This window comes from Salvia miltiorrhiza, chromosome 1 (genome assembly GCF_028751815.1).
Source record: "Salvia miltiorrhiza cultivar Shanhuang (shh) chromosome 1, IMPLAD_Smil_shh, whole genome shotgun sequence".
Lineage (NCBI taxonomy): Eukaryota > Viridiplantae > Streptophyta > Magnoliopsida > Lamiales > Lamiaceae > Salvia > Salvia miltiorrhiza.
The window spans coordinates 46,849,825-46,863,163 of NC_080387.1; the positions used below are offsets into that span (position 1 = coordinate 46,849,825).

At 36.9% G+C, this 13,339-nt stretch overlaps 1 protein-coding gene across 3 annotated transcripts; it reads right to left on the minus strand.

The window, feature by feature from the left end:
* Positions 1-705: 705 nt before the first annotated feature.
* Positions 706-6,176, minus strand: LOC130987303 (UDP-glucuronic acid decarboxylase 5). 3 transcript variants are annotated; one of them, XM_057910895.1, is made up of 13 exons: positions 5,975-6,176; positions 4,935-5,046; positions 4,556-4,642; positions 4,381-4,468; positions 4,040-4,131; positions 3,815-3,879; positions 3,647-3,735; positions 3,374-3,451; positions 3,162-3,255; positions 1,584-1,650; positions 1,437-1,500; positions 1,170-1,210; positions 706-1,093 (listed from the first exon to the last, which is right to left on the minus strand). In XM_057910895.1, exons 2-13 carry the CDS (start codon positions 5,022-5,024, stop codon positions 908-910), a joined length of 1,041 nt encoding a protein of 346 aa, XP_057766878.1. In that variant the 5' UTR covers positions 5,025-5,046; positions 5,975-6,176; the 3' UTR covers positions 706-907. The 3 variants fall into 3 exon arrangements, with proteins under 3 accessions (XP_057766878.1, XP_057766877.1, XP_057766876.1); XM_057910894.1 differs by having other exon boundaries at positions 5,810-6,065; XM_057910893.1 differs by having other exon boundaries at positions 4,935-5,586; positions 5,810-6,065.
* Positions 6,177-13,339: the final 7,163 nt, after the last annotated feature.

Below are 13,339 nucleotides of genomic sequence, written 5' to 3' on the forward strand. Positions count from 1 at the left end.
ATCAAATAAGGTTATCTATTGGAGAATGAAAATCTCTAAATTAGTGGAAACAAATCTAGTATTATTTCAGGAGAATATCTAAATTAGTGGAAACAAATCTAGAATTATTTTTAGAAGAATATCCAAATTAGTGGAAACAAATAAAAAAACATAAATTTCGAAAAAAAAAATGAAATTTCAGAAAAAAAAATATTTTCGAAACAATAAAAAAATAATATGTGGAAACAAAAATAAGTAAAACATAAAATTAGTGGAAACAAATAAATAAACATAATTTTCGAATAAAAATAAATTATTTAATAATCAATAAAAATAAATAAATTAATTTCGACAAAAAAAAATCTGGAAACAAAAAATATGGATCTATATATAAATTTCGAGAATTAAAAAACAGAAAATACAATACAATAACAATAGGAAACTTAATGGGGGATAAATAAGTAAATACACAAATCAATTAAAACCGGCTCATTCTGGCTTATTCAAAAAAGCCCGGTTTTGGACCGAGTGTCTTGAACACTTGGTGTCCAAATGACATTTCCCTTCTGAAAAATATCATCATCCTCTGCCATGTATACCTGTAACCTGCTTGTAATAAACTTATTTTTTTTCCGGAGAAAACAGGCAAATAATAACTTTAAAGCCATTCTAGAATGGCAGGGGGAATTCCAAATAAAACATCATCAATTTGCAAGAATAATCAACTAAAACGAAATAAAGTCTTTTGATGATGAGAAAATCTAGTCTTTCTTGTAAAGATTTCCACAAGTATTGACTCAAGAAGGCCAAAAGCAGATACTCAACTCAGAAGAAAACATGTATATATATATATATATATATATATATGAACGCCATTAACAAGCATGGCATAAATGCATAGCATATCTAGAGTCTAACCAGGCAGCACTCAGTTCTTCCTGGGGATCTCGAGCCTCTTGCGAAAATCGTCCTCCATGAGGGGAATGCCGTCACGCAGCTTGACCTTCGGCTCCCACCCCAGCAATTCCTTCGCCTTTGTTATGTCCGGCTTCCTTTGGCGCGGGTCATCTGGAGTGTTCTCCACGGTTATCACCTTCACCTTCGGATTGATCATCTGCAATGCGAAGGGCGTCGGAATTTAGCCATATATGTCTTCAACTAGAGTAAACAATCATGGCATCTCAACTTACCTCTTTCACAGTCTCAGCAAGCTCAGTCATTGTAAATTCACCTGATAGATTAGCCCTCAATCAGTAACCCAAAAAATTAAAACAGACTACAGATTGCAGATTAGACTGACAATACATAGGATTGAGTATATGAGGATTACATGATTAAAAAAAATTAATTAATTAATTATTTAATCAATCAATTTATGCGGTGGATTAACCTATATTAATTACTTCTATCGATCAAAGCTATCACCTAAATCGAACACCGCCTAAAGGTATATATACCTGGATTGCCGATGTTAATTGGCCCGGTATTCTCCCCCTCCATCAGTCGAATAAGACCATCAACCTTTAGTAAAAGACAAAAAGGATGAGTTATAATGTAAATTCAGTTACATTTCTACAGCCAGAATGGAATTATATCCAGCATACCATGTCAGAAACATAACAGAAGCTTCTCGTTTGCGTCCCAGGCAACTGTACTGTCAAAGGTTCATCCCTGCAGGAGCATTAATCAAAATTGTTAGCCCATGGAAGACGAACTCATATGTCGAAAGATAGAAGAGAAAGGCAGCATTACAGCAGATAAATATTAAATTATAACCACTCTGATAGTATATACAGGACAGTTTGTCTCTCTATGCAACTTCTTGCAGCATAAAATTTTGCATGTATATATATAGAGAACCTTTAACTATTGTGAGAATGGAGAACCATTCTCAACCCTTCAATCGTGAAGATCTACGATGAATGCATTCCTTTTTTTTTTTTTTCAAGTGCATTAAGGCCATGTTTGATAGGCCTTTTAAGCCCATATTAGGAGGCAAGCTAAAGAAATTTCGATGTTTGATAAACTTCATTCATAACAAAGAAGGCCCGCTGCTGTGCCAAGGCCCGCTCCACAAATCACTGTTCCTCCACGAAATTGGAACCAGCGCCCACCCTCAGTTCCATTTCAATGGTTTCTACAGTAACATCTCCTATTTTCGATGGTTCCTATTTTGCTCTCCAAATTCATTTAAAAAATATTCTAATTTCCCTCAAATATCATTTGCGTTCTATAATCTCTTCGGAGGGTGAGTTTGTCGTCTTCGACACGAGGAGTTTCGCCCGTCGTCGTCAACACCCAGGTAAACTCAAAGAGCCTTTTGTTCAGTTTGAGATGGTAATTGGGTTTGGCTCGTGGAAATTGAGATGCTTCCATAGTCAATTTTCCGCCTAGGGTTCAATTCGCATATCATTTTCGTAGACAAAGTTTAATGGGTTCTATGCTTTCATATGTTTTAGTTAATGGGGGGTTTTTGCACGATTGGTTGAAAAATCCTTTTTTGGGTGAATTTGGTGATGGCTTTCGGCAGGGAATCGTCGCACACGTAGAGCGAGAGAGAACGTGAACCCAATTCCATATAGGCAGGTTATTGAGCTGAAACTCAATAGGTAAGTTCTTACTCCAATGAGCTTTGATAGGAGCCCCTGTGCAGGCTCGTCTCTTCCGTTCTTCAGTTCGGCGCCAAACCCTTCAAATTTTCGCTGAGTAGTGAATGGAGGGAAGAGAGTTCTCCCGCCTATTATAACCCCGCCAATACGAAGGGTAGTTAGGTATTTTACTAATGTCTTTTAAGGGCAAAATAGTGCACTCCAATTATAATGTTGGGTTTAACGGGGGCAACCAATCAGCCAGAGATGTTATATTAGGAATTTCCTTTGCATATCAAACAAATAATCCATATATGTATCAATGCCTCCATCCCTGATATTAATCAAGCTTTTAGCAACATTGCCAATACCTAACAAAGGTAGCCAAACACGCACTAAATTTAACAGCGAACGCATTAACTTTACACGTTCAGTGCATAGTTCTCACATTCTCACGAAAAATGTAGTTCTCATTATGAACATCCCCTGTATGTATGTATATATATGTGTGTGTGTGTGCGCGCACGCGTCAGTAGAAGTTCATAATTGTTGGTAATCATAGAACTTGAAATTATTCCAGAAGAAGATGGTTACCGTATTGCTTGAGCTATAAAATTACTGACAACCCGGCCATCATCAATATTCATCCGAGGTCCATAAGTGTTGAAGATCCTTGCGATTCTTATTTCTGTTGCACGTTAACATTTTAAGTTGCTGAGGTGATACGGTCCTCACATGACACATTAACTGTGAAAGTCAAGGCATTAAGGACTGACACACACAAACACTGAAAGACCTACACTTACCAATGCCATGCTGCCTATGGTAATCAAACATCAAAGTTTCAGCCACTCTTTTCCCCTCATCATAGCAGCTCCTGACTCCTGGAGCACCACATTGCATTCATATCAATCCACTTCAATTAATAGGTAAATTTTAGCAGTAAAGTTTAACCAGATCATGCGAAAGTGTGCTAATATAGAAACCACATCGTAACATGCCTTTAGAAACTAAGCATGCAAATATTCATTTACCAAGATATGTATGCAGCCTTTTATGCTTAATGAAATCATAATTACCTATCGGGTTCACATTGCCCCAGTAGCTTTCATCCTGAGGATGCACAAGCGGATCACCATAAACCTCTGATGTTGATGTCAGCAGGATCCTAATTGTATACGGTGAATTAACAGATCCAGAAAGGAATTAACGAAACTAAAAAAAAAAAGTAGGACGGGCTGGTTTACCTTGCCCCCACTCGCTTTGCAAGCCCTAACATGTTTAGTGTCCCGATCACATTCGTTTTTATTGTCTGTTGAGCATCATCACAAGGGAAAAGAACATATTTAAACATGGTGTGTTACTTTTTAGTTTTTACCAAATCAATGAAAGACATTTGCATTCCGAAAAATAATGATTCAACGGATACTACTATCCAGATAATAACAGCACATAAGTAAAGAACCACTGACCTTCACAGGATTGTATTTGTAGAAAATTGGGGAAGCAGGACAAGCAAGATGGTAGATTTGATCAACTTCAACTAATAATGGCTCTGTCACGTCTGAAAATAATTTCAAAGAAAAATGATTCAAGCAACAAACGTTGACAAAGAATTCATGGGGTAGGTAAAAATGCTGCTTATTTAGAGAAAATGTGTGGTACTGCAACCAAGAAGGTAATTCCTAAACGATATCAAGAAAGAGTATTTTAAAAAAACTATCTCACGCTTAGGTCGCCCGTGAGGTCTCATGTACAGCACGAGAGGGTATTTAACAGAGTTAAAATATCTTGTGCTAGAGAAAATGCCTACCATGCCGAATAAGCTCGAATCTCGGATGTCCAATCCATTGCTTCAAGTTGTCCTTCGATCCAGTAAAGTAGTTGTCCACAACAATGACCTGAATAGAAGCCATTAAAACTCATCAAAAAGTAGTTTTTGTCAAAATATAAGAAGAGGAGCATGCATGATATCCGTGTGGTCTCACCTCATTCTTCTCATTTTCCATCAGCTTGTCAACTAAGTGAGATCCAATGAATCCGGCACCGCCAGTAACCAAGATTCTCATGTTTGCCTGCCAGGAGCATCAAGCAACTTCAAAAATGTGACTCAACAATAGAAATTAAGAAAAGCAGAGAATATAAAGGCAATTTGTTAGATACTTAAATACAGATGCATCATCAACTTATCATCTAGTGATATACAATAACTGATACGTAAATTTGTATAGACAAGAATACAAAGAGATATACCCATGCAAATACACATATCTTAGAGATGCAACCTCCAACACATAGAGACCCGTAAAAGCAAGCAAAATCATGAACTACTCTTAGTTATTTGTGATGAAGATCCATTTTTCATACCTGAAAAAACTTGGCTTTTCTCAAGGGCGAAGGCTCGGGTGGAGACTTTATGCTCGTATTGTTTTCAGCATGTGATACTTCTTTAGCCATTTGCGATATCCTTTTCCAATTTCTAAATTCCATAATAATCAGATCAAACCAACAAAATTACAGATGAAGCATTGTTACAAGAAAAGTCAAAACGGATTTTCTTAATGCAGCATCAATAAGAATACATATGTAACAAAGACCTCAATTCAAGTATTCAACAACATTCTTCTACATTACTCACACCAAATGCACAGCACAATTTATTCAAAAAAAAAGACAAATTGCAGATAGGAAACAATACCATTTTAAATATCTCAAAAGATAATAGGACACAAAATTACAGACATCACAACTGATGGTGATATTCACAGGAGAAAAAAAAAATCAAATTTCAAACAAGATCCAAAATCCTAGTTACCGATTGCAACAGTCCAGTTGCTACCAAGAAATTTCCAATAGAAATGCCGGTGAAAATCAAATCTCATATGAAAATTAGTGCACATCCAATATTAATTCCTGGCGTAATACTCCAAAATAGCTAGCAACACTCCCAGCAAATGCAAATTAATTAGATTGAGCATGCAAGATCCATTCTTGCCAACTGAATACCCCGCAGCATCATCTAAAATTCCATCAAAACACTGCTAAATTGGTGTAGATCTTTTGATATAACAATAAGATAAGCCAAATAAAACAAAATCATGTAATGAATCAAGCTCCCACCACCTACGAATAAGTAAAATTCGCACACAGAGACAGCAACTAGAAAGATCAAACCTTTATAATATCACCCCAAATTCCAGACCCAGAAACCTTAAAAACAAAGAGACACACTACACACTAACCTTGCAAGAGAAGGGGGTGCTAGATTGCAAGATTTCACCAAAACAATAAGCAATATTATGAGTAAAAAGTTTCAAGATTTATATAGGCAGCGGAGTTGATGCGAAGAACATGTGAAGGCGTAAAGAAAAAGATTGCAATAAATGTGAGAGGACTACTTCTCTTACTAAGTAGAATATTTTTCTCGTATTTACTTCTTCACCAATTCGTCTTCAGTCCAACCTACGACACGTTTCATTTTTCATAAATCCAAAACTAGACGGATGGATAGAAATTTCAGTTTTACACATAAGATCCACGCAGATCTGTGTTGTATTGTATATCTAATTTGCTATGCAAAACGATTGTCAAATGAGAATTTGACCGCAAAAACCAAATCTTTTTTTGTTTTTTAAATTTGTGGTCGATTAATACACTAATTTTAATATATTTTGTAGTTTTATGCGACTTTAAAATATTGTAATAACGTCACTATGTTTAAACTTGTAAAGTTAGCACATCAATTTTTTTTCGATCATTAAAAAGTTACTACATGTTAATCAAATCGAAAATATAGAGCTCGTGTAATCGTATGTGTGCGAAATCGGCTCAAATAAGACATGCTACGTTGTTAACTTTCGGGTAGACAGAAAAATTAAAAATTTACAAGATTTTTTTTTTTTAGATACGAGAGGATATATTATTAATCACAAGAGCATGGTACATGAAGAGGATATATTATTAATCACAAGAGCATGGTACATGAAGATGACTCATCACAAAGACCGGAGGTTCATTTCAAATATGATGTGAACTAATATCCTTCGCAGCTATAGCTAAGGAATGAGTAATAGCGTTATGATCTCGCTTGACATGCCGAAGACAGACACCCGGGAGCGTAGCAAGTTCTTCACGGCAAAAGGTTGCAAGGATGCCTATCTTGGAAATATTTCTTTCGCTTGAACTTATAGCGTCGCAACCTCTCTTGCACTCCGACTGAATCCATCCCTGTGTGATACCCCATTCCTTTAATACATGACAGAGCCTCCTTGATTTCCATAAGCTCGTCTTCCTCAACACTCCTCAAGCCCGGGACTTTTACAGATTTCCCATCGACATAAGTGCCCTCATAGTTTCAAATGACCATACCAAGACCCATAGAGTGACTATCCTTGAAGAAAGAGGCATCAACACCGATGAGAAAAGAGCCATGCGGGATAGGGTGCCAACCCAAGCAAACCTTTGTCGGAGCAGAAGATGTAGAGTGCCGGGAGGGAGAACACCGAGCCAAAACCCATTCTTTCCTGCACTCGACGGTCGATAGAACAGACCGCACTAGATTTAGCTGTAAATCACGCCAAACCACAGCGTTACGATCCTTCCAGATTTGCCATAAGAGCATACAAATGCACGCTTTCTGCTCATCGTTACTATCCTCAAGTAAGTTAAAGAGGGCCTGCTGGAACGAATCACTTCTACTCATGATCAGATTGATAGCCACCCGTAGATTCCCAACACGCCAACAATCCTCCGCAAAAGGACAATGAAAGAAAAGATGCCACAAATTTTCGAAACCTTCATTGCAAATGGTGAAATGGGACACTCACCACCAACCAAATACCACGAGAAATGAGATTTTCCTTGGTCGGAAGTTTATTCTGGGCAACTCTTCAAAGAAAATTGTGAACCTTAGGAGGAACATTGGTTTTCCACAGCTTCTCGACACAATAAGAAACATCGACCGTAAGCGCACTGGCTAACTTATAAGCCGATTTCATTGAATACCTTCCATTATCTGAGTAGTGCCAAATCAGCTTATTCGGGGCCAGGTTAGGAAGTAGGGGAATGCCAATATTGTTACGACAGTCAGCCTCATCAACAAGGGAATGAAGGAGGTCCACATCCCAGCTATATGAATCTGCTCTCATGAGATCATTAACCCTCAAATCCTCAAGACCAGGAGGGCAATGAGAAGAGATGAATAAATTATCATCCTTATGTAACCACGGGTCCCCAAAGACACGGGCCCTATTACCATCCCCAATCCTCCAACGAACGCACCTCCGAACCAAGTCTTGCACCGACCATATTGAAAACTAATGATAGTATTATTATAACGTTTAATATACAAAATTGAAATTGCAAAATGAGCTATAATTGATGTATTAGTTGAAATTTATCTATTTTTTTCGTTATAGTGACGGGTGGACATGTTTACTAGTTTCGTCATACTCATTTATCCAACTTTATTATTGGAAGATGACATGTCAAAATTAGGGGAGGAACAAAATACCAAAAAATTGATATATCGCATTTACTATATTGAAATTACTGAATTTTTGGTATATCACAAATTTTGATGTGATAATCATATCAATTTTTCAATAAAGGTATTAATTTTTCTCATAATGTGATATACGAATATGTATTAGTATTGTGGTTTATATTGATAAAACGATTAGGGGTGAGAATTAGGTTGAATTCATGTACCATACTTGAAAAAATTGGATATCGGACCCCAAAATAGGCCGAAATTGCTACCCGATAGTGAATATTAATGTCCGACTCTAGTATTCGGGTACCCTAAATTACCCAACCGAATTCAATTCCCTAGTTATTTGGGTATTCGCTTGAGCCTGAAGGGAAGAGCAGCGTGGGCGACGAAAACTAGGAGGGATTTGAGGGGATTAGAGGTGAGAGGACCCAAATTGAAAGTGAAGACGACTAGCTTAAAAGTGGTAAGCCGAGCTGGGGAGCGTAATCGTGAAAAGGTAGAGCACGGGGCAATGGAAATCAGCCTCCATTTCGGGGTTGGATAGTCTTGAACAAACCAAACAACAATAATAGATGGTGATCACTATTTTACTAGCAATAAAAACTACAACTAATATAGTGTAATTAATAGCAAACAACAAACAGCAAACAGAGTATTGTATTCACAAGTATTGACAAGCGAAAATAGAATGAGTAATCCTAATAAATACTAAGTCAATATTCAGGCAAACAGAAATATAGAGAAAAACTAAAATTAGACTCAAAACTAAACAAATAAATCCAAGAAATAAAATCAAATAATAAATACACTGATTCTAGGGAACGTATTGACACTAATTAAACTTATGCATTTAACATATTGACTATTGACTCAATTACCAATTTAATCCAACCCTAATGAAATATCACAATCTTATTCATAATCTTCTCCAACGAATAACTATGAAAGTAGATTGATAAATTATCTATCATATTCAAGTCTCAAAATAATAAATTAACTCAAAGTAATCACGAATAATAACTTCCTATAGTCAACCTATCAGATCAAACACTATGAATCTATGAGTGAGAGTAAATCTATGTTGCACAGGTGCGAGGGGGCGGGTGCGGGAGCGATACGATTCGTGTGCGGGGATACAGATTTTTAAAAATTATAGGGCGCAATTCGTGAAGGATACGTCTGTGTTATATATATATATATATATATATATATATAGGGTTGGGTTCTGGTAGTATCCAAGCTTATAATAGATCCGTAGATCCAAATCTAGACCACACATTTATGACATGTGGCGCATCAAAATGGTGACACGTGGCAAGAAGCTTTCAAGATGCATAAAGACATTTTAAGGCAAAATCTGGAGAGGGGTAACATTGGAATGTAATTTTCGAAATTAAAAAAATAACAATAAAAAAAAAATAGATTTTCTCAAAATAGGTATATTTTAGATGCATAAAGTTTCATACTTAGATGCATGAACTTTCATATAAAAATGCATAAAGTTTCATATAAAAATGCATAAGATTTCACCCCACCCCCCACACCCCTGAACCCCACCCCACCCCCACCCACCCCCTACCCCCCACCCCCGCACCCCAAAAAAAATTTTTTTTTTATTTTTTTAAAAACTGATTTTCTGACCACTGACCCACCCCTACCCCCCACCCCCCCACCCACCAAAAAAATTTTTATTTTATTTTTTTATTTTCTCAAAAACTGATTTTTTGACCACTGACCCCCCCACCCACCCACTCCCCAAATTTTTTTTTTTTAAAAAAAAAAAACTGATTTTTACATGCATAAAAAAATTGCATGTGTTTACATGCATATACTTTCGCACAGAAATGCATATACTTTCACACAAAAATGCATTACATTTTTTGAAAAAATATAATTTTTTTTTGGGCTGGAGGGTGGGTGGGGGGTTAGCGGTCAGAAAATCAGTTTTTTTTTAAAAGAAAATTTGGGGGGGCGTGGGTGGGTGGGGGGTGCGGGGGGGTGGGTGGGTCAGCGACTCAACAATCAGAAAATTAGTTTAAAAAAAAAAATTGGGTAGGGGGGTGGGGGGTGGGGCAGGGGTGGGGTGGCGAAAATACCAAATTTATTAAAATGAAATGCATTTTTTGTATAATTTAATTCATTTTTATGTAAAATCTTTATGCACTTTTGTTTGATTTTATATGCATGTGAAACATGACTATTTTGGGGGGGTGGTAATGGGGAGGGTTGGGGGTGGTGTGGGCTGGATTGGGGGGTGGTGCGGGGTGGGGTGGTGAAAATACCAAAACTGTAAAAATTAAATGCATTTTTCTGTTCAAAGTCATGCATTTCATGTGAAAACTTTATGCATCTTTGTGGGAAACTATATGCATCTAAAATATATCTATTTTGAGAAAATCTAAAAAAAATATATATTTGTTTTAATTATTAAATCCGAAAATTACATTCCAATTTTACCCCTCTCCAGATTTTGCCTTGAAATGCCTTTATGCATCTTGATGCGCCACATGTCATTAATGTGTGGTCTAGATTTGGATCTACGGATCTATTATAAGCATTGGATACTACATGATCTCATTCCTATATATATATATATATATATATATATATATATCATAAGTAATACATGTCATGCTTTAAACATATGATAATTAATTTACTTAAAATATGCACATAATAATAATATTAATGTTATGCAAATTATTCTTTAAATAAATTAATTAAACTAATGATGTCTTATTTAATTAAAAGAAATTGGACACACGCACACACTTAAAAGAAAGAAATACAGCCCAGAAATAAAAGGGACAGCCAGCCCATAAATAAAAGTGGCCCAGCTAAATTAATTAATGTAACCCTATTTATTCTCCTTCTCTATCACACGCACACACGCATATATCTGTTTTTCTCTCTGTTCACGCACACATGCCGGCAATCCCCACAAAATCTGCCATTGTGGCTCCTCCTCCGATGAAGAACCGACGGTCGGCCCTTTCCCTCGCCCCCATCTTCCTCTCCGTCGCCTCTGCTCTATCTCTTTTTCTCTCAAGCAGCAACACGACGACACACACTCACACAAACTGAAAACGACGCCGCCTCTCCCCCTCAATATTTCCAGTGAGATTACCGTCGGAGACATCGCCTCCTTCCCCCATATCTCCCTCGCCACAGTCGGATTCATGAGATTGGCGCACCCGATTCGCGAATTCATTTTTTTTTTTGGGAGATTCGCCACGTGGCGAATCCCGTGCGAATCCCACCACACCCGCCCCCTACGCGTATCGGATACTGCATTGTGTTGATTTTATGCGAATCCGTGCATCACTGGAGTAAATTAACTCCAAATAGTTCAAGAAGAATAGCTTCATATAGCTAACTTATCAAGTGAAACACATCGAGTAAATGCGATAAGATAAAAGATAGTTATAAGTCACAAGTTGATTTTGAAAATTAAATTCATGAAATAAATATAAAACTCAAGCAATAATTACACAATCAATTAAGTTATTAATGAAATTAGAATATCAATATAATCAATTATAATATTGATATTATAAATGTAGAAGTATTGTTGGGTGGAGGCCAAGTGTGGCCAATTCTAACATCTTGTTGCCTAGATTAACATTCGAGACATGGCGCTGGCTCATACAGTTTAAGTGGTCGTTTGGTTCGAGTAGAGGAACGAAAAGGGAATGGAATCAAATAAAGGGGTGGAATGATAATAATAAGCATCACTTTTATTGAGTGTTTGGTTTAACAATGGAAATAAATCATTAGTAAGGGATTTCATTTCTTTTTTTTTTTCCCTCTATTTTGAGGGGTAACAAATTAGGTGATTGGATTACCCCCAAGTAAGGGTAATGGTTACTTTATTATCCCAACCAAACAATAAGTAATGAATTCAATTAATTGATTTATTTTCCAACCTCCAAAAACACCCAACCAAACATGGGCTAAGAAGATAAGTAACCCCTTCATTATCAACTATAGCTTTTGGCGCAATAGTAAGTGCTTGATCCTAACACAGTCAATAAAATAGCTTTGATGCATAGATTATAAAGAATAAATTTGTTTCATTTCAATAAAGTTTGGAGATAAAATGATTTATGCCTAATTGTTCTTAATTTGCGGATTTGATTGTGCTAAATTTGAGTTAAATATTTTGGAATTTGGTGCGATTATGAGTCTGTTTGATGTGTTGCGGGAGATTTTGATAAAATAGGAGAAAGAATGATATTTTGGAGATTTTGTTCAAAAAGTGCATTTTTGGGCTCAAAGTGGTGCCATACTCTGCTGCCTTGCCAACGCTGACAAGACCGTCAGCGCTGTCGTTCCATAGTCAGAGCTAAAATCCATAGCAGAGTAGATTTTCAGAGTCAGAGCTCAACATTGCTAGAGCTGACCAAGGTAGCCAGAGTTGACCAAGGTGCCAGAGCTGACAATCCATATCCAGAGCTCACCGCATCCAGAGCTGATCATAGCCAGAGCTGACCATTCAGCCAAAGTAGATTTCCAATGCCAGAGCTGACCAAACGCTCCAGAGAAGACTACATCTCCAGAGCAGACTAGCTCTACAGAGTAGAGTACATCTTCAGAGCATACTACAACTCTACATAGCTGACAGTCGCCAGCGCTGGCAATCACTCGCAAGGCCGCCAGCACTACTCCAGAGCTGGCAATCACTCGCCAGCGCTGCGTTACTTGCCGAGGACTCTTCCAAACCTGAACTCTCCTAGGCGTACACGACTCTATCTCTTAGGCCCAGTTTGCCTGGGCTGTCTTGATGGTCTTTAGGGTTGATGAAAGGAAGTCTATATAAAGGGCTTAACGGTTCATCATGAAAATCAATCTTTTGCCTTAGGATAATCTTCCGCCTTAGGCACCAAAACACTTTACTGTTTTTCTAGTTTTCTTAGTTCTTTTAGTTTCATAGTTTTTGTTCAAGTTAGCTTTATATTTACGTTTGATTTAGTTTTCCGTTTCGAAGTTGTAATCAAGTGACAGTGATTCAATTCTCGCGACGTTTTCGGTATTTCTTATTTACATTAATTCTTTTATTATGCATACATTATGTTTACGCTTTCAATTTGCAATTTCAATTCTGTTAACTTAGATTAAAAGCTTTTATTTATAGTTATTTAAATTCCTAGCGTAGTAACTTTTAATTCTAGTATCCTTTACTTTATGCTTTTAATTCTGCCTAGGGTTTAGTAGTTTATTTCTGCTTAAGTATTTATGCTTTGTTCTTTTCTGCCTAGTTATTTATGAGTTTAATTTC